This window comes from Benincasa hispida, chromosome 1 (genome assembly GCF_027475165.1).
Source record: "Benincasa hispida cultivar pf3 chromosome 1, pf3_genome.v1.1, whole genome shotgun sequence".
In the NCBI taxonomy this organism is placed as follows: Eukaryota; Viridiplantae; Streptophyta; class Magnoliopsida; order Cucurbitales; family Cucurbitaceae; genus Benincasa; species Benincasa hispida.
The window spans coordinates 96,547,231-96,569,489 of record NC_143478.1 but is presented as its reverse complement, the minus strand read 5'-3'; the positions used below and the strand labels follow the sequence as shown (position 1 = coordinate 96,569,489).

Genomic DNA, 22,259 nt, shown 5'->3' with positions numbered 1-22,259 from the left:
TGTTAGCTAAGTCTCTTCTCAACCCCTTCATCGCATACTTGTTATAACTCTACGCTTGCATCACTTCGCGTTCAACTCAGTCGCATAGGAAAATCTAAATCAAAACACCATCTACTTATTGTTTACCACTGCAATAGAATCAAAGAGTCTGTCGCATATCTATTTAGTAGTCCCTGTGTTCGACCCTGGACTTACTAGGAACCTAAGAAGGCTTATACTTGGGCTTTGTTAGGAAAACTTGTATGAACATCGCATCCACACATCATGCACCATAAAACAATGCATCAAGTTTTTGGCGTCATTGTCGGGGACTTGATAGCTAATAGTTTGTTAAGTTTTGTGTTTTTGCAGGCACCCTTTTAGTCTCGGGCGATTGTAGCTTGTGCGACCAAGTTGCAAACGATGTTTGAGTGAAGGCGATGCGTCGAAAGTCAATATTGACCCCAAGATAGAAAGGCTATCTATCGCGCGACCTGAAAGTAGTCTTAGACGTGTGTCAACCAATATGCAGCCATCAAATGCTGGAAGCTCCAATGGTCAGGACGAGTCTCTTGACCTAAGCAATTGAGATCAATCTCCTGCATGGAAGACTTCTTGCGGTAGCTTCACTCCAATTTCTCCTGGGACATCTTCTACTTTGTCTTTACCTTGCTTTCCTAGGTAACTTTAGTTTATTTATTTGATTATTGTCATTTTGGAATTGCGGCTGCTTTCTTAAATGTGGTGTTCGTTCGCTCCTTGTGGGTGCGATAACAATTCCTCGTGGAGCGTGGTTTCAACAGAAAAGTCCTCTCCATCATTCAACATATGGCTATGTCTGCATGAATTCTAAAGTATGGTCGCAATTGTTATTATGCTCGTAGGTTCTTTTCTTGTTATCTTTTGTGCGTTGTCCTTCTGAAATTCTCTTTTGTTCGCTTGCCTACCTTTCCGTTGAAAGATTAGCACCCATGGCAATACTTATTATTCACTCCATCCACTAACTAAATGTCGCAAGGCTCACCTCACTTTAATAGCTTCTTCAAGGTTTGACAGTTTTATTATGTGTAAACCTCTCAAACATCTATTACCGCATTCTTGACGAGTTTGTTTTTAGCTTTTCGGCCAGAACACTGACACTTTCTAAGTTTAAGGGTGGCAGTGGTCTGGGCAAATGCGTCCATCACATTACGATGCTAAAAAAATGATAAAAACTCCACTGTCAGTGCAAAGGGGAGACCCAAGCTGATAAGAGTTAAAGTTATAAAAGGAACTTATCCATAGTCGGATACTTCGCATGACACTCGTGCAGGTAAGCCAAAATAAAAGTAAGTGGCCAAGATCAATGCATAATAACAACTCCTCTTTCTGATGCAGCCTAAATAAGCTAAGGCAAGAGTTAAGTTGAATATGGCATGCAACCGAAGTTGGATGTCCGCATGACACCCGTGGGGGTAAGCCACAACGAAGAGCGTAACCAGGTTCAACGTTGCAATCTAATAATGTTTGCAAAGCTTTGAATTGTTTGAAATGAACACATTGTAAAAAGTTAAACACAAAGTTGCCAGAAATGGGTAAAAAGGCTTTGAGCAGAGGCTTACCAGATTTAAACTTAGAAAATATCTCTTTGAAGAAGTAGCCAAAGTTGAGGAGAGCGTTGCTGCTAAGGTTAGAGGTACGAGTGAATTATACTTTGAAAAGTTGATCATCGCAAAGGAAAAGCCAGAGGGTGAATTTTGAATTTCCTAAGTATAAGACAAGCTTAAGGATAAACATGATTCTAAGTTTGGGGGTGTGATAGCTGGTAGAAATGCAAGCTATTGTAGCCTTTTACTTAGAATTATGAGAGCTAACAAGCAGAATATGTGTTGATAATACTAAGAATTTATGTGAAAAAAAACTTGCGACGATCAGCATTAAAAATCCTTGGTAACCCTATATCATGCGTTATACGGTGTCAAAATGTCTATTTTGTAGCTATCGCATACGCTGAAGCCAGACCATCAAAAAGTTGATCGGACCATCGCATACGTTCATCGCATGGATGTTGCGACTACAGAGTAATAACCAAGATAGAAGGTTGATCGCAAGGTGGGTGGAATGCGTTGGTACTTCGGGAAAAACAAGCATTAACACATACCTTGGGAGTATAAAAAAGGTGATGTTGACATTTCACCAACCGCACCAAAAGTGGCAGTGATTTAAAGCAGGACCATCAATGTTGTCGGCGATTGAGCTTTATAAATAGAGCTTTAGAGCCCAAATTCAAGACATTCGAGCTTTTGCCTTAAGGCAGATCCTTGTGATCATAGATGAGAGCGTGAGCAAGACATTCTTTGAGAGTTCTTCATTCCTTTAACCCATTCCGAGTGACGACTGGAGCTTTTCCGGAGCTAGAGCTCGAGAGAGACTACTCCATTGCCTATCCATGGCACCACCGGCAGACTTGACATACATCTGATGGAAGCAAGAGACTGCATACATCTAGCCCTCCACCTCTCTTCTTATCTCTGTATTGTATTACATTTTGGCTTAAGACATTAATACATTTTGTAATCAATGCATCTCTTTATTTCCTTCGATACCATCTTCATTATCTACTTCTTTATCATCCCTTACCTTCATTGCAACAAACTAAGTAAAGATTACAAGCGTTATCGCATACTCAATCATGTGACATAGAGATATAAAGCATGTAGCAAACCACAGAGAGGTGTGCATTGTGCGAGTATAGTGAGTTAATCCTCTTTGCTTAGTATGAGGTTGTAGCAATGCTTGTCTATGAGTTGATTAGCCACAACTAACTGCCCAAGAGGGTAAGTAGTGGAACTCACTAAGCAAAGTAAGCAGTGTTCCTAGAGATAGGAATATTCTTATGCTCAGTGCAACCATGCATTATAGAGATATAAGCATGTGGCTGACCACCGAGAGGTGTGCGCCACATTAGTGTGGTGAGCTGGGATTACCCTTGCAACCAAGCTTAACGATGCTGTGAATTTATCCCCTCTATTCTATTTATTTCTCCATGCATCTTATTATGCGTTAACAGTTGTCGTTCTCTACCAATTCTCATAATCATACTTCCATTGCTCAATCTGTTTAGTTAGGAGTAGGAGTAACGCATAGTCTTTTAGCTTCCTTTTTTTTTCTTTTATTCATTGCCTCAAATGCATTGCTTTGCAATATTTAGTTACAAGTCCCTGAGTTCGACCTCGGATCATCCCGAGAAACTTGCGTTCTCATTATACTTGGCAAAAAAGCAAGAAAACTTGTGGCAGGAATGCATGGTCATCGCATACATTCTTAAACGCATATTGCATATTTCTTAGTCCAACGCATGACCATCGATGCATGGAGATTAATGCATAGCATAAGTTGCACGCATATTTACTCTCCCTTTTCCACGCATTATATGTCTAGGCCCATTACCCTATATTGTGATAATAGTGGGGCAGTAGCAAACTCAAAGGAGCCAAAGAGACAACGGCGCGGCAAACACATAGAGTGGAAGTATCATCTGACCTGTGAGATAGTGCATCGAGGGGATATGATCGTCACGAAGATCGCTTCGAAGCATAATGTTGTTAACTCGTTTACGAAAGCTCTCACGGCTACAGTGTTTGAGAGTCACCTACGAAGCATGGGTCTACAGGATTGCCTGCAGCTGGACTAAGGCAAGTGGGAGATTTTAACACGATATTGATCATTGATGATCTAAGGTTTGTTCTTATGGAGAAGTGTTCTCCTATTCCACCTCCTACCGCTGCTCGAAACGTTCAAAAAGCATATGAGCACTGGACATGAGCAAACGAAAAGGCCCAAGCATATATCTTGGTCAGCCTTAAGGAAGTTTTGGCCAAGAAGCATGATCCCATGGTCACTGCACGAGAGATTATGAAGTCCCTGAGGGGAATGTTCGGACAACCGTCTGCGCAGCTCAGGCATGACGCTCTAAAGTACATCTTCAACTCTCACATGAAGGAAGGAACATCTGTTCGAGAACATGTTCTCAACATGATGGTCCACTTCAACATGGCAGAAATGAACAGGTCGAGCATCAATAAGGCCAACCAAGTTAGCATAATTCTGGAATCCTTGCCAAAAAGCTTCGTTCACTTCGTTAGCAACACTATTCTGAATAGGGTTGACTATAACCTTACAACTCTACTTAATGAGTTGCATCATTTTCAATCTTTTCTAAAAAGCAATGAGAAGAAGGTTGGTAAAGCAAATGTTGCTTCATCATCCAAAAAGTTCCACAAAGATTCGACCTCTAGAACTAAGTTTGCACCTTCTTCCTCCGGCACTAAAAAGTGGAAGAAGAAGAAGGGTGGTAAGGGGACGACGCCTGCTAACCCACAACTTGTTGTTTTGAGGGGTAGGAAACCAGTGCGGGTTGACAAAGGAAAGTGTCTCCATTGCAACCAGGATGGGCACTGGAAGGGGAACTGCCTCAGTTATTTGGCGGAGAAGAAGAAGGTTATACATGGTAAATGTGATTTACTAGTTTTGGAAACTTGTTTAGTGGAGAATGATGATTCTGCTTGGATTATAGACTCTGGGGCCACTAACCATATTTTTCTTCATTTAAGGGAATTAGTTTCAAGCAGCAGCTTAATGCTGGTGAGATGACGATGCGAGTTGGAACTGGGCACATCGTCTCAGTTATGGCAATGGGAGGTCTCCAGTTGACTTTATAGAATACATTTCTCATTCTAAATGATGTATATGTAGTTTCTGATTTAAAGAGGAACTTAATTTCTGTAAAGTGTTTGCTTGAATGTAAATATCAACTCTTTTTCTCATTTAATAAAGTGTTTATTACGAAAATGTGTTGATGTTTGTTTTGCGCAACTAGAAAGTAATTTGTATGTGCTAAGGCCGTTAGCAAAAAATGTCCTCCATAACATAGAGATGTTTAAAACTATCATAACTCAAAATAAACGACTTATAATTTCTCCTAAATAAAATGCCCAACTTTGGCACCTAAGGTTAGGACATATTAATCTCAATAGGATTGAGAGATTGGTAAAAAATGAACTTCTAAACAAGTTAGAAAAAAATTATTTACCTATATGTGAGTCATGCCTTGAAGGCAAAATGACTAAAAGGTCTTTTATTGGAAAAGGTCATAGGGCCAAAGAATCTATTGTTGGGGTTGATGCCCTATAGTTTCGTCTCCTATAGTATGTAAATAGTTTGTACGACACTTGTGTTGTATAATATATGATATTTACTTCACATCTTGATTTTACGCAGTTGTATGTTTTATTTGCTTTACCACAAACCAATAAACATAAAATCCCTGGTTATCTGTATGTAACTCAAGCATGTGTGGTGACATACAAGTGGATCATGTCTTGAGTGATAACCAAAATGGTCTGTAGTATATGGATATAGGAAGGAAACCTTATCCTGGTAACGCTATGGATGCAGCCCGCTTTGTGGAATGGTCACAAATGTTATGACTTGTCACAGATGGTTTGATCCTGATCATTCATGTAGGGGATATGCGAGCGGGGGCGTCCTATTCAAAGAGTTTGTATAAGACCTGACCGCGAAGTATTAACGTCTCGTTATATAACACCATTCATGACAGAGACTTCACTTCACTAGGATGACCATAGGTAACATGACCTCAATCCTAAGTGAGTTAGGAACTCCTGCCATTGAGGGCGGTCCTTTGATTTGCACGGGTGTGAGTGACTAGGTTGCTGACTCAAACCTACCACTTTAGGGATTCGTCTGATTTGGGAACTGGGAACTCAGCTACACAAGATGGAATTCACTCCTTCCCCGATGCAGGGGCAAGCAGATAGATAGCTCCCTTAAGGGCTGATTCCAAGGCTTGAACGATGTGGCACCACATACCTTCTCTTGGCCTGAGAGGTGTTCACACATAGTTGGACTGTGTTGTATTATTCATTAGAGGAATCAATGGTACTTAAGGAGTGAGATGTAACTACAAGGGAAAAACGGTAAATTGACCCAGCTATACTTACGAGCATCTGTGAAGGGTCATCATACTCATGATTGGTTATATTTGATGGACATAGAAATATATTTGTGGTAAGAAGAGTTCAGCTGTTGGTCTTTAGTGAAATGCCTGGCAGTTAACGAATGATGGATCTCGTGGCTAAAGAGTTTAGTCAGCTGTTCATGTACCGTTGGAGCTTCGAGCCATAAGTCCATTAGGTCCCCTGGGTAGCTTGGATAAAGTCGAGAATCATTGTTTGGGTCAGTTTGAAATATTCAAATTGGCAAGAAGGAGTTCGATTATATATGATATAATTGGACTGGTTAATTATATATGATATAATTGACTAAATGTATGAGATACATTATTTTGGAGGAAATTAGATATAAATATGATTTATATCGAGTGAAGAAGAAATTACTATAGTAGATATGATATCAAACTATAGGGTAAGAATATAATATGATTATATTCATTAATTATTAAATTGGTTAATTATATGATAATTGGCCGAAAACCTTTCCTCGGTCATGTGTTAGTGGGAGAATCTGAATTCGGTTACAAAATGAAAATTTGTTTCATTTGGCAAAGAGTTCGAAAATTTGCAATCGGTGTGAAAACGTAACAACCATCTAGCCTAAGAGCCTATAAGATAGTTGCTCATCATCTAAACGATCACACACTAGCGCCTAAACGATCGCACGCCTGTCCCTAAACGTTCACTTAGCTTTCTAAATGATTGCATAGCGTGCCGCATTTTCTAAACGATCATCTACCTTTTATTAAACGATCGCTTAGTAAAGCCTACACGATCGTGTAGCTTCTCTAAACGATAAGCACCCTACTATATGATAGCTCTTTCTCTCCCACTTACTTATCGTCTATACGATTTGTCTTTTCTCCGATCTCTACCAAATTCACCAAAGACCACACTTTGGATTCTCACTCCGAGAATACCAAGGGCTCTAATTGGTGGTGTCGTCCCCGCTGCTTTCTTGTTCGTGACTGTTCGTGTTGCTGCCATTCGTGTAGACAATCGTGCTACTGTAGCGGACTGGTTTGCTGGGCGATAGGGTTCATGTGGAGGTTCTTCCGCTACTTCTGAGTTCAACGTTTGAAGAGGGTCTTCAACTGGTATGAGAACTCTTTCCCTTGTATTTTATTGTTCGAAGCATGCCGTTAATTAGTGTTAATTTGCATAACTGTCTATTGGAATGTATGTGTTATATTTCGGTCACAATGAAATCGAAGATATCCGAACGCGCTCATGGATGCTCTTCATTAAGAGTTCCTTCACCTATAGAGCTAGTGCAATCAGACCTTTATGGTCAAATGAATGTAAGAGCCCGAGTAGGTTGTGAATATTTCATCAGTTTCATTGATGATTATTCAAGGTATGGGTACATTTATTTAATGCAATATAAGTCTGAGTCCTTTGAAAAGTTCAAGGAGTTCAAGACTAAAGTTGAAAACGCATTAAATAGAACGATTAAAACACTTCGATCTGATCGAAGTGGAGAGTTTTTGGATTCATCATTCCAGAACTATATGATAGAACGTGGAATAGTTTTCTACCTCTCGGCACCTAGTACACCTCAACAGAATGGTGTATCAGAAAGGAGAAATAGAATCCTATTGGACATGGTTCGGTCTATGATGAGTTATGATTCCTTACCTGACTCATTTTGGGGCTATACAGTGGAGACTGCAGCTTATATCCTGAATTGTGTTCCCTTCAAGAGTGTTGCCAGAAACCTTTGGAGTTATAGAACTTTACGCCATTTCAGAATCTGAGGTTTCCCAGCACATGTGCTTGAGGCTAATCCTAAGAAATTGGAACTACGTTCAAGGTTATGCCTATTTGTAGGCTACCCCAAGGGAATGAGAGGAGGTTATTTCTATGATCCTAAAGAAAACAAAGTGTTTATATCGAAAAATACTACTTTTCTTGATGAGGATCATATAAAGGAGTACAGACCTAAAAGAAAAATTGTGTTGAATGAGCTTTCCAAAGAAACTACTGAATCATCAACAAGAGTTTTTGAAGAGCCTATCACCTCAACAAGAGTTGTTGAAGTAGGTTCATCTAACAGGTCAAATCCACCTCAAGTGTTGAGGGAACCTCAACGTAGTGAGAGCATTGTGAACCCACCTATTCGATATATGGGTTTAACTGAAATCCTAACTATGGTAGTTGATGGCGAGGTTGAGGATCCATTGTCTTACAATAAGACAATGGAGGATGTTGACAGAGATGAATGGATCAAAGCCATTGATCTCGAAATGGAGTATTACTTCAATTCAGTTTGGGATCCTGTAGATCAACCTGATGGGGTTAAACGGTAGGACATGGATCGATCATGACGAGAATTGACTCCACCGTTAGGTTGTAAATGGATCTACAAGAGAAAACGAGGTGTTGATGGGAAGGTGTAAATCTTCAAGGCTAGACTGGTGGCAAAGAGTTATACCCAGGTAGAGGGAGTCGACTATAAGGAGACTTTCTCACATGTTGCCATGCTGAAGTCTATCCGGATCCTCCTATCCATTGTCTCATATTATGACTATGAGATATGGCAAATGGATGTCAAGTCTACTTTTCTGAATGGCAATCTTGAGGAGACCATTTATATGGTGCAGCTGAGGGATTCATAGTCCACGATCAAGAGCAACAGGTTTGCAAGCTGAGTTGGTCCATTTATGGATTGAAATAGGCATCTCGATCTTGGAAGATAAGGTTTGATAATGTGATTAAATCTTATGGCTTTGATCAGAACGTAGATGAGCCTTGTGTCTACAAGAAAATCATCAACAGTTCAGTAGTTTTTCTTGTGTTGTATATAGATGATATCCTACACATTGGGAATGATGTAGGTTTATTGACTACAGTTAAGAACTAGCTAGCGATCCAATTCCAAATGAAAGATTTGGGAGAGGCTCAGTTTGTTCTTAGTATTCAGATCTTTCGGGATCGAAAGAACAAAATGCTAGCAAAGTCTCAAAAATTGTATTTTGACAAGATGTTGATCAAGTATTCAATGCAGAACTCCAAAAGGGGCATATTTCCTTTTAGGCACAGAGTTACTTTGTCTAAGGAACAGTGTCCTAAGACACCTTAAGAGGTTGAGGAAATGAGACGAGTTCCCTATGCAACTGCCATAGGCAGTTTAATGTATGCGATATTATGTACTAGACCTGAAATCTGCTATACAGTGGGAATAGTTAGTACATATCAGTCTAATCTAGGATATGATCACTGGATAGTCATTAAAAACATCATCGAGTGTCTATGGAGAATGAGAGACTACATGCTTGTGTATGGTTTTAAGGATTTGATCCTTACAAGATACATGAACTCTTATTTTCAGACTGATAGGGATTCTCGAAAATTCACATCAAGATCATTGTTTACTCTTAATGAAGGAGTTGTAGTATGGCGAAGCACCAAGTAGGTGTGCATCGTAGACTCCACCATGGAGGCTGAGTATGTAGCGGCTTGTGAAGCTGCTAAAGAGGCCATTTGGCTCAGGAAATTCCTAACTGATCTGGAAATTTTTTCCAGACATGTCAAAGCCCATCACACTTTATTGTGATAATAGTGGTGTTGTGGCTAATTTCCATGAGCCTAAAAGTCATAAGTACGACAAGCACATTGAGCGGAAGTACCATCTCATCCAAGAGATTGTGCATCGAGGATACGTGATTGTCACAAAGTTAGTTTTGGAGCACAACCTTGTCGATCCGTTTAGAAGGCCCTCACGGCTACAATGTTTGAGGGTCACTTGCAGAGTATGGGTCAATGGGACAGACTACAACTAGTCTAAGACAAGTGGGAGATCTTGTACTAGGTGTGTTATGCCCTAGTTTATTGTTTTGTGTACTTGTAATTTGATTATCTTGTACACCCCACTAGCTTAAGACAAGTGGAAGATTGTTAGGGTTGATGTCCTAAATCTCGTAGGGTTCTATACTTTGTAAACCTTGTACGAATAAACTTGTATGTGATTTATAATATTTGACATTTTATTCACTTTGTCTATGACATATATGATACTTTAGTTGCATTAACCACAAACCAATAAACTAAAATCCAAGGTTATCGTTGTAACTGAAACATGTATGTGGAGACATACAGGTGGATCATATTTAAGTGATAACCTAAATGGTCTGTAGTATATGGATAAGGTTGGGTACCTTATCCTAGTGACACTTCGAGTATGGCTCACTTTGTAGGTGTTACAAATGTTGTAAAGTGTTACAAATAATCTGATCCTGATCGTTCATGTATTAGACATGCGAGCGAGGATATTCTATACAAAGGAGTTTGTATAAGACCGGACCACGAAATGTTTAGTCTCATTATATAACACCGTTCATAATAGAGACTTTCATTTCACTAAATGACCATAAGTAACATGACCTTAATCCTGAGTGAGTTGGAATTCCTGCCTATAAGGGCAGTTCTTTGATTTGTATGGATGAGAGTGGCCAGATCGCCAACTCAACAAGCCTACCATTTTGAGGATTCATCTGATTAGATAGCTGGGAACTCAGCTACATAAGATAGAATTCACTCCTTCCTCGAAGTAGGGGTAAGTAGATAAATTGCTCCCTTAAAGGCTGATTCCGGATCTTGAACAATGTGGCGCCACACCCTCTCTTAGCCTGAGAGGGGTTTAGTCATAGTAGAACTATGATCTATTGTTCATTAGAGGGATCAATAGTTCTTAAGGAGTTAAAGGTAACTATAGGGGCAAAACGGTAATTTGGTGCACCTGTACTTACGAGCAATTTGTGAAGGATCATCGTACTGTTGATTGGTTATATCCAATAAACATAGAAATATATCTGTAGTGCGAAAAGTGCAGATGTTGGTCTTTAGTGGAGTGCCCGACGGTTAAGGGATGGTGGATAATGTGATTAAAGAGTTTAATTAATTATTCACGTGTCGTTGGAGCTTCAAGCTACAGGTCCATAAGGTCTCCTTGGTAGCACAAAAGAATTTAGTTGAGAATTAGTTTTTGAGTTAATTTGAATTATTCAAATTAATAAGAGGGAATTTAATTATATATGATATAATTAAATAGATTCAATTATGTATGATATAATTGACACAATGTATGATACATTAGATTTTGATTGGAAGAACAAATATCTGAATATGATTCAAATATATTTTCTATGAGTAAGATTTATAGTTGTTAAATTTAATATAAATATGATTTACATTAAATGCCATAAAATAGAGAAAAAAAAACTATAGTTTATATTGTATATGATGCAATATTAAAACTATAGGTTATAAATATAATATGATATGTTGGTTATTATATTTATTTATAATTATTAATTATTTGATAATTAATTCCTTTTTTTCTCTCTAACCACCTTAGTGGGAGGTTAGTGGGTTTTTTTTTATGAAAAATGGAATAAAAAGAAAAGTAGTTTTCTTCTTCTTCCTAAGTCATCTACACGAATTATGAAGAACCTATGCAATAGACTTGGTTCATTACACGATTGAGAAAACTCTATGCGATAGTCTGTTCCTTCCTCAATTGTCTTTCTCCTCCAAACTCCAAAACGCCCTTCTAACCAAAATAGCCAGTGTCCACCACTCCTGGGTTCTCACCCTGAGAATACCAAGGTAACCAAGTAGTAATGTCCTACACTTTTGGTTCGAGTATTTTGGTTGTCGCTGTTTGAAGTGTTCGTGAAAGTTCGTGGGATTAACGCGAATAAGAGTTCTTCAAAGGTATAATTTCTTAACTTTATTTCTTTTTTAAAAGCATGTTGAAATTTAATTAAAGTTCATAATCTGTATGTTTTACTGTAAATGTTTTTTTTCAATCGAAATGAGATTTGGACGATTTGCTTTCGCTCATAAGTTCTCTCTAAAACAAGTTCCTTCAGATATAGGTTATCCCCTTAGTTTGCCATTCAGAAATAGTTTCAGTTGCTTGATCCACTAGCCCAAGCATTCACTACATGTGAATGCATAGCCTGTTCCCGGTAATGGGATCAATTACGAAGTATTTTATACTCATTCTTTATGTTTACATATTTTTCATGTAAGGGCAAGGATACTCGGGCAACTAACAAGATGAATCTGTGATAGTGCCAATGGACTAGAAAACACTTCTGCATTTGAGTTCATATGTCTTTTTCATATTTTACAGTTTTCTTTTCATGACCTTGGTTATCTTAAATTTAGGTGTTAGGGATTTTTTATTTTTGGTTAATTTTTCTTATTTTAAAATTTGTGTTTTAAGGGTATTCCGAATTAAACGGTATGAAATTTTGATATGGAATTGTTTAATTTTTTTTACATTTAATAAAACAGTCCCATTTCACTTATTTTCAATGTAAATATTTATGCATGCATGTAGTAACGGATGTCTTAGAAAGTCAGATCGTTACATTAATTTTGGTAAATTTTGCTATGTGCGTAAACAGTTTAGTCCATTTTCTATTTTTGAAAATATCTCAATTCTAAATCCCAAAACTCTTACTTTTTTTTTTCTTGTTATTTTAATTTGAAGTGAACGTAAAACGTTTTCAAAGGTGTATTTTTAAATTTTTTTATGTTGTGTCTGATAACTTCAAATTTTATATCTAATAAATTCTTTAAAAAATTTATTGTCCTATTCGTATAAATTTGAATTTTATATTTGATATAATCCTAAATGTTTTATTTAATAATTAGTAAATTAGTGATTTTTAGAAATTCAATTCTAAATGATTTATCAAAAAAAGAAATTCAATTCTAAATATGTAATTTAAAATTTTAGTACTAAATAGACACAAAAACATTCAAAATATAATCAAATTTAAACCTCTAACAAAATTAACACGAAAGGAAAAAAATAAAATCGACGGTCAATATTAAATAATTAGAATTGGGCTATCAGCGGGTTAAATTCGCCCTAATTCCCTTTTTCGCCTCTTTTTTTTTTTTTTTTTTTTTTTTTGTTCGATTTTTCTGTTCGTTTCCTTTTGGTCCACTTTAGGGTTTATGAAGCTCTGAACCACAAAGCCCATTAAACTTCGTCTTCAACCTCCACAACCGACGTTGCGCCAAATTTTCAAATTTCTCTTTTCTGCAACTATTTTAATTTTTAAACTTTTTGACACTCCGAAGATTATACGAAACGCAACTCTTTTTTCTTAGTTGGTTTTCTGTGAGATGGAGTTGCAGAACGGAGAAAACGGAGAAACTGATAATGAAATTCATCAATCTGGGTATGTTTTTTTTTGCTTTCTATCAATCTTTTTCTTGTATGCGGCTTCCTAAGAGAGTGTTTATAGAAATACATTGTTTCGACGATGTTTTTCAGGGTTTTCTGGTTTGGTCATTGCTCTGGGGTTTATCAGAGTGCCCTTGCATTGAATTTCTGTCTCTTGAGTATTCGAGTTCGATTACTTATTAAACAGGCTTTCTTGTTCTAGTATGTTCATAGGATGGACTTTCTTCTTTTTGGGGCAGGAAAAAGGTAGAAGAGTCATTGGCTTGAATTGGGTGTGTAAAAGCAGGGTAATGGGGTGGGGGATTCTTATTTGTGTGCACCTTTTTGGTTGCTGTTGCATTCTGTGCATTGAGATTCTTACTTGCTTTTTGTAATTTTTAATTTTTTAATGAATATGTTCTTGCCAATTGTGGCATATGTTGAGGTTAAGTTAATATTGTATATGATGAATGTTTAGTGTAAACTTGTTGTTTCTCTTGCAGTGTTACAACTTCAATGGAACTGGAACCGAATCTTCCTTTAACACTTATGGATAATCCAAATAAGCGTAGAAGGAAAAAGTCTATTGTTTGGGATTATTTCACTGTTCAAACAGTTGAAGATGGATGTATCAGAGCCTGTTGTAACCAGTGCAATAAATCTTTTGCTTACATTACTGGTTCAAAGTTAGCAGGCACCAGCCACCTAAAGCGTCACATTGCGTTAGGCATTTGCCCTGTAAGCCGTGAGCGAAACCAGTCTAACAGTGCTCCTACAAGTTTCACCAAGGGGAATGCTGCCAATCCACCTAGAAAACGGTATAGAGCAACTCCTACATTTGCAAGCTTCCCTTTTGATCAGAATCGCTGTAACCATGATATTGCCATCATGATTATTATGCATGAGTATCCACTTTACATGGTAGAGCAGCCCGGGTTTATTGATTTTGTCAAAAATCTTCAACCACAGTTTAATATGATGAGCTACAACACGGTACAGGAAGAATGCACATCGATTTACCTTAGAGAAAAAGAAAGCCTCTTAAATTTTGTATGTGGAATTCCTAGCCGAATAAGTTTATCATTAGATGTTTGGACTTCTAGTGACACCACTTGCTATGTCTTCTTGAAAGGACATTTCATCGACAATAATTGGAACTCGCATTGTCGAATCCTAAATGTTGTTAGAATACACTCTCTCAAGGATGATGCCCTTAATCTAGCCGTTCTCACTTGCTTATCTAATTGGCAATTGGGTGGACGCGTCTATGCCCTCACAGTTGATCAGTCGTTATTGAGTGATACTATTGCTATGAATTTTAGAACTTTCCTAGTTGCTAATGACCCAAATTTTATTAATGGTCAGTTATTATTAGGAAATTGCTTAGCTCAAGTTCTTTGTCAGCTTGCACAGAATGCACTGATGTCAACAAGTGAAGTTGTACAGAAGATTCGTGAAAGTGTGAAGTATGTAAAGACCTCCTTTGTGCGAGAGGAGAAGTTTCTTGAGTTGAAGAACCAACTTCAAGTACCCAGCAATAAGGAGCTTTCAATTGATAATCAAACCAAATGGGACACAACATTTCATATGTTGGTAGCAGCCTGTGAATTGAAAGAAGTCTTTTCTTGCTTAGATGCATCTGATCCCAATTGTGAATTAAATATATCAGCGGATGATTGGAAGGTGGCAGAAACTCTTTGCACATATTTGAAGTATTTTTTCAGCGTGGCTAATATTTTAACTTCTCCCTGTTATCCAACTGCAAATGTGTTCTTTCCAGAAGTATCAAAAATTCAAACGGAGCTTACGAATGCTAGTATGAGCCAGGATCCACTTGTTCGTAACTTGACAAAGCCTTTGAAAGATAAGTTTGATAAATATTGGAACGATTGCTGCTTAGTTTTAGCATTGGCAGTTGTAATGGATCCAAGGTTCAAGTTGAAGCTTGTTGAATTCATCTTCTCCAAAGTTTTCGTTCAGAATGCAGAGGAGTGGATCAGAATTGTTGAATATGGTCTCCGCGATCTTTTTCTCCAGTATACCATGGAAACTCTTACTCTGTCAGAGACCTTTGGAGAAGATGGGAACATTGGTATCTCCATAACCGAGATGCACGAGGAAGAACACGAGGGGGAAATTTTTCTTACGACAGGAGACGGGCTCTCAGATTTTGATGTATATATTTCTGAGATCTCTGAAGGCCAGCCAACAAAATCAGAGTTAGATCGTTATTTAGAAGAGGAGTTATCACCCAAATCACAAGAATTCGATGTCTTGAGTTGGTGGAGAGTAAACAAATATCAGTATCCTACCCTGGCAAAAATGGCCTGTGATATTTTGTCCATGCCGGTATCGACCGTTAATCGTGACTCGGTTTTCAACACTGAAATCAGAAGAATGGATAGCTACCGGAGGTCATTGCCGTCTGCAACACTTGAGGCTCTCATTTGCACTAGAGATTGGTTACAGCATGGATCATTACTATCCCCATCTACTGAGATTTCTGATGTCACTGTGAAAAGGGAGTTTTAGATTTTTTTTTTTTTCTTTTCTTAGTGTAGATTTTGATTTTTTATTAAGAGAAATGATTCTTTTGAAACTAACAGGAATTGAATAGCATTCTTACTTTCTGATTTACTTTCATATAGATAATTTTTTTGTGTCAATATAACCTCAGATTTACTTGCAACATATGGCTTCTATGTTGCATCCTGTTGAAGATTGTTTGAAATGGAATAGAGATTTTATGCTTCTATGTCCAACTAATGAATACAGTTTATCAGTTTCCAGTGTATTTTTCAGACTTCAAATTCTACTTGATTTCTTCCTATTCAATTTCACCTGTTTTTCATAGGTTTATTTGGAGAGGAGCTTGTTTGCTGTAGTTTTTGGTTATTGTGAAGATTGGAAATCTTGTGGAGCTTCCAAAATTAATTTGTAAAACAAAATCCTTCTTTTAGCACTTAAAACAATGATTTTGTCATTGGTTTCTGTTATATGAAACTAAGATGGTAACCTTTACTTAGTATCTATATCTTTTAAATTTAAAGTTTTGCTTCTTAAAAGTTAAAAAAAAAATAGTTACCAAGCTTTAGAGATAGAATTTTAAAATATTTGTTGCAGAGCTTAATTAGTTAAGTTATACATTTTTAGCAATGCCATTTTTAGTTGGCATGTGATTTTAGATGTAGATCAGAGTGAAATAGTTGATAAATATAATTTGTATAAATAGAAAAAGGTATAAATATTTCAAACAAGTGCATACGTAAGGGTGAAGGTTCGAATTAGCACCATTTTGATCAAATATGGCTGATAAAATTATACCTAATTTAACTTTAATGATTGTGTTTAAAGAAGCATAATTCTATAAAATAGAAATAAAATTATATTGTGAAGCTTCGAACTTAATAAGATAGCTTGAACTACTAACATTTTGATCAAAGATAGTTTTAACTAGTGGCAGATTTAGAATTTTAGGTTAGGGGCACCATTATATAGAAGGTTAAAATTCTAGCCCAACTTCTAAAATTGTGTTCATGTATAGTTTTTTAATTTTTAAAAAAATATATATAATAGGTCATAAATTCTCCAACTGTGTCTAAGACTCTAATACATAGTATTAATGTTTTTTAAAAAATGTATTTATTGGCTACAAAATTAAAAATTAAAGGTTTAATTAGAGACAAAAATAATTTTTTATCTAATTAAATAATTGGTTTTTAAACATTTAAAAATTTAAAATTTATTAAATACAAAATCGAAAGGTTATATATCTATTAAACATTTTTAAATGACTTATCAAAGTTAAATTTGAAAGTTTAGAGACTCAGTAGTAATAATTTTCAAAACGAAGGATTAAAATTAAAAAAAAAAAAATAAGTGCATATAAATATGTTTACGTATGTGAAAAAAATTAAAAATGAAATTAGTATTGACTTGTTGCAAGTGTACTAAAATTTAAAATTTTATATATATGTATTTTGGAAAATTAGATAATAAATATGTTATAAAGTTGGAAATTGAAATAATATATAAATATAGTTTGGTAATTTTAAACAAGAAAAATTAACTAAAAAAAGAGATAAAAATCAACAATTCTCTTGAACTTTGTACCCTGGAACCAGGCTGATTACAAAGGACCTCCCAACGGTTGAAAGCAAATTACCCATTTTGTAAACTTTAAGAACAAGTGTTAATATATATCTATAATATAACTGCAAATTTTTTATTAAAAATATGTAAAACGTCACGATGTTAGATTTTATTAGTATTTTTTTTATTTATTTGGTTGGTTTTGGTAGGTGCAACCGACCTTTAAATAAAATAAGTCGTACTATAAAGATCTTTGATCAAATTAATTAATTAAAAAAAAAATTAAGCTGCATTCAGTCAAGCTTCTAAAGTGCAACAAAACCCTTAACAAGCTGTTTGAACCCCTCAGTTAAAATTTAAAGTGGGTTATTTGTAGTCCACTTCATGTTTAAAACTTTAAATATAATAATGGTGTTTACAACTATTTATTACTACTATTTCATATTCATCATCTCTCTCATTTGTTATAATATTCACTATTTCTTGCCCAAACTAAAATAGTTTGTACTCTAGCACTAACTATTATAACTCGCAAATTATAATAACTAATTTAACACCTGATAAAAGATTGAAGGGCTATTTTAATTAATATCATCACTTTTGAATATAGTAAAAAAAAGAGACCCCACTTCTTTTTATTAATATCATCACTTTTAAATGTAAACGAGATTCCAAACTAAGCATAAGTCCCCACCTCTTTTTTCTTTCTTTTTCTACGAACCTTTGACATCGAGGTTGATAATACATTTCTCACATCAGTTTAAATATGGTTTTTAAATGAAAGTGATTTCGAACAAAAGTCCTCCAACCACACCAAGAAGAGGCACCAACGAGAGGGAGAGAAACTAGACCATGGGATCTCCAATATAAGGGTTGAAAAAAAAAGTGAACTCACAACTCGGAACCAAGCAATATCAAGAAGAACATCTGATCGTTTTAACTAAAGAGTAAAATTGACACAAAAAGTAATAAGGCAATCATCTGCTCAAATCTCACTCCTGTGATCCTCCATAGCCTTACATATCTACAAACTAGTCAATTGGAAGGGTATGTTCCGAGACGAAACTTGCTCAGTATATCGTTGATTCCCTTTATAGCAATATCGTACCTCTCTTTCGATTTTCTCCCTTCTTCAACTACTTGCACCATGGATCTGTATATGTGGTCATACCTGTGAATTTGGCTGTTGGTATCGATACCAGAAGTGTAACTATAATCGAGAATGTAATTTCTTTTAACGTCTTTTCTCCATCGTGGTAGGATATACTGAGCCGGGATTGCCTCGATACTGTTCTGGGTAAGAACTGATAAAGCATGTCTGCATAAATATCCTTTTGAGTTGAACAAGCCACAATTGCATTGGACCTCCATTTCAGATTCATTGTATGGAACTTCAAACTCTCTCGTATCCCTCCTACTTCCCTCCATTTCTACATGTTCTTTCACAACATATGTCATTAGTGGCCCCTCCGCATTCAACTTCCTGGTGTCAAAACAACAACAATACATTCCCTCCACCTCTCTCTCAAACTTTTCAAGTATCTCATTGGTATACAATTTACAAAGCTGCACTTCAAAATAGCATCTTGATTTAAGCATGAAACTTGAATCTTTTGAATCTTTGTCTGCCAAAGCTTCCAGCTGATGATGCGTTTGGAGAGCTTGATCATACTGCTCAAAGAATTGCTTTAAAGAAGTATGCTCCCCCAAGTATTCTTGAAAGAAAGATGAAACTAAGTCACCGGATTGTATCGATAACACTCCAGCCAAAGATGTATCCTTCATGAAAACTGGAACCCACCGTCTCCGATTTTCACAAAGCCCTTGGAGCCATTTATGATCTCCAAGCCCATGCTGCTGGATCATACCCTCCCATAATGCCTCAAATTGTTCTGCCTTCAAGGAGTGGTAAACTGCTCTATAGATTGTGGTTTTGATTGCTTCATATTCAAGCAGTTCTCCAAGCTTCTGTGGAACTTTTCTCATAATATCATATAAAGAAATGCAATGAGAAGCTCTTGGGAAGACGTCGGCAAGAGCAATCTGCAGTGCTTCACATTGATCTGCAATGATAACTTGTGGAGGTCGTCCTAGTACAGAGGTAAGCCACGCCCTAAACAACGATATATAAGATTCTACAGTCTCCATGGCAAGTAAACCACAACCAAATAATACACGCTGCCCATGATGGTTTATTTCAATAATTGAAACCAATAGGACTCACTACTTATTTGCTAAACACGACGTGTCGATGTACATAAAATCACCAAAGTAAGTATATGCCGTCCATGACATAAAAGAAATTCGAATCTGTCAGTTGTGCTTAACATAAAAAATCTTCAACAGTTAGAGCATCTCCTTCATTAAGTTTCAATTGATTGGAATGATCAACTCTATTTCCAAATTCCCCTTCATCAACATCCAAGTATCCATTGTGATCAACATCGATTACAACCGTTTGAAACAGCCGAACTTTTTGAACCTCTTCAGCACTATCTAGTTGCAACAATCTTTTGGTTCCAACACCAAAGTTCTTATGAGATTTATAAAACTTTCCACTAGTTGGTTAATAAGTGATTGTGATCAAGCTCAACTTCAATTATTCTCCACCTTCTGGTGTCCATCAACCTAAATTTGATCATAGCAGGGCAACCAGTTCTCGTCTCCGGTCTCAGTCAGTTTGCTTCACTCTTCTTGAAACCTGCACTGCTACAGCTAAGTTTTCCTCTGTCCCTTTCCTTACTCTTCCTATACCAAGTGTTACTAACTCGGACTCCAAAGCCCTGTTCTTTTGCATAGCAACTATAAAAGTAGTACACATCCTCATAAAACTCAAACTCCATACAAACGGTAGGAGGAAGGGTATTTTCTCCTTCAAATACCCCACTTTGATCAACATAATCTACAATTACAGAATTCCCTTTGATATCAAAATAATCCCCCTCCTCATCGCCCATTGGCTCAGTGTTGAGAGAAACTTCATCCATTCTACCCTAGATCAAAAAAAGGGAGGAAGAAATCTACAAAGCGCCTGACCTTTGAGGAGTGAAGTTTTTAGGTATACTGGCTCATAATCTTCTTCTTCTTCTGCTGCTGCTGCCGCCGCCGCCGCCATTTTTGTTACTATTACTACAGCTTCATAACCATCGGCGAGAATTTTTCAAAAAAATTGTAAATTCGCCTTTTTATTTTTATTTTTTTAAAAAAATAATAATAAAAAAAAATCAGCTACAAAATTATTTTCTTTAATTTTGTTAATATACCTTAAAAAAATAATTGAAAACAACTCTACGCTCATTTTGACAACATTAGAAAAAAGAACAATCCAAATCATAATTGTCAATTGCAATTCAATCCAAATGTCCGTTGAAGGAGAAATTTTGGATCAATCACAAATTGTCACGTCATTTATTAAATTTTACAAATCATCTAATTTAAGACTAATTAAAAATTGATGTATCCTAAATTGAAATTGAAGACATAAATTGGCAAAACTCAATGATGCCACATGTTTTCGTCATGACCGTTGGATTGAATCAAATAATTTGATCCAATTTGATATTATTTTAGGCTAAATTTTGAGCCCAAAAATAGGCTCAATTTGACCTAAATATCAAATAAAATTCAAATCTAATCAGTTTGGCCTAAGAGCTAGATCCATAGACCAACCAAGTCCAAGCCTACAAAGTCTGCTTAAGAACTCTATAAATATAGGAATTCTCTTCGTTTGTGAGTCAGCAATTTTAGCCTAGAGAGAATTCTTCTAACAATCAGAAGACTCCTAGACTCCTGAAGCTACACATTCCTTGAAGTTACAAAAACTATTCCAAGACTTCGACTTCAAGAACATCACATGCTCCACTTCTTCAAGTCAAGCGTACGCATCCAAGACTTCGACTTCAAGAACATCACATGCTCCACTTCTTCAAGTCAAGCGTACGCATTCAACTGAGAAAGAATCAGAGAATTAAGTACTAGAGATTGAACCACGTCGCATCAACTCAAGTTCAACTCCACGAAACAATTTTCTCCATAAATCTCGTGCGAACAAATTGGAACGCCAAATGGGACATATCTACCTCTCATCTCTCTCGTTATCCAAATCAACAAATCAAAAAATGGCATCAAAGAAAGCCACATCCAAAACTATTGTCGCAAGCGATGCTTACGCAAGACCTGTCACTTGAAGACACTCAAAGGTGATTCTATATGAGCAAGAACAATGTCGTGTCATTACAAAGAAAATCTGGAAACAACTAATGGAATCTCCTAAAGGAGGGATCTTCATAAGAGAGAATCCCTTGTTTAACAACTATGCACCTGCTTCTGATCAATCAGAGAAAGAAGCACACTTTAATGTAGCGTCTATCATGATGGTTGACGTAAAGGCTAAGTCAGCCATGGCAGAGATGGAGAGGAAGATAAATCTCTTAAGGAAAACTATTGAGGAGCGAGACCATGAAATCATTGCCTTAAGAAATTAAATACAGGCTCGAGAAACTGCTGAGACGAGTCAAACTCCAGCTACCAAAGCCAATAAAAAAGTAAATACTATTTTGCAGGAAAGTCAGCCACAACAATCTACCTCTATTGCCTCCCTATCAGTTCAACAATTGCAGGATATGATCACAAACTCCATAAAGGCTCAATATAGAGGATAATCACAAATTTATTTTATGTATTCCAAACTGTACACCAAGAGAATCGACAACCTAAAAATGTCAGTTGGGTATCAACCACCAAAGTTCCAACAGTTCGATGGAAAGGGCAATCCAAAGTAACATATTGCTCACTTCATTAAAACTTGCGAAAATATAGAAACCATAGGAGACCTACTAGTTAAGTAGTTCATCCAAACCTTGAAAGGAAACGATTTCGACTGGTACACTGATCTAAGGCCTAAAGTGATTGACGATTGGGAACAACTAGAGAGAGAGTTCTTGAATCGCTTCTACAGCACAAGGTTGATTGTTAGCATAATGAAGCTG

At 36.6% G+C, this 22,259-nt stretch overlaps 1 protein-coding gene and 1 pseudogene across 1 annotated transcript; one reads left to right on the top strand and one right to left on the bottom strand.

Annotated features, from left to right (window-relative positions):
- The first annotated feature begins 12,897 nt into the window (after positions 1-12,897).
- LOC120072334 (zinc finger BED domain-containing protein DAYSLEEPER-like) lies at positions 12,898-15,973 on the top strand. The gene is made up of 2 exons (XM_039024807.2): positions 12,898-13,195; positions 13,683-15,973. Exons 1-2 carry the CDS (start codon positions 13,140-13,142, stop codon positions 15,709-15,711), a joined length of 2,085 nt encoding a protein of 694 aa, XP_038880735.1. The 5' UTR covers positions 12,898-13,139; the 3' UTR covers positions 15,712-15,973.
- Positions 15,974-18,026: 2,053 nt separating this feature from the next.
- On the bottom strand, positions 18,027-20,435 carry LOC120080160 (protein FAR1-RELATED SEQUENCE 6 pseudogene; annotated as a pseudogene).
- Positions 20,436-22,259: the final 1,824 nt, after the last annotated feature.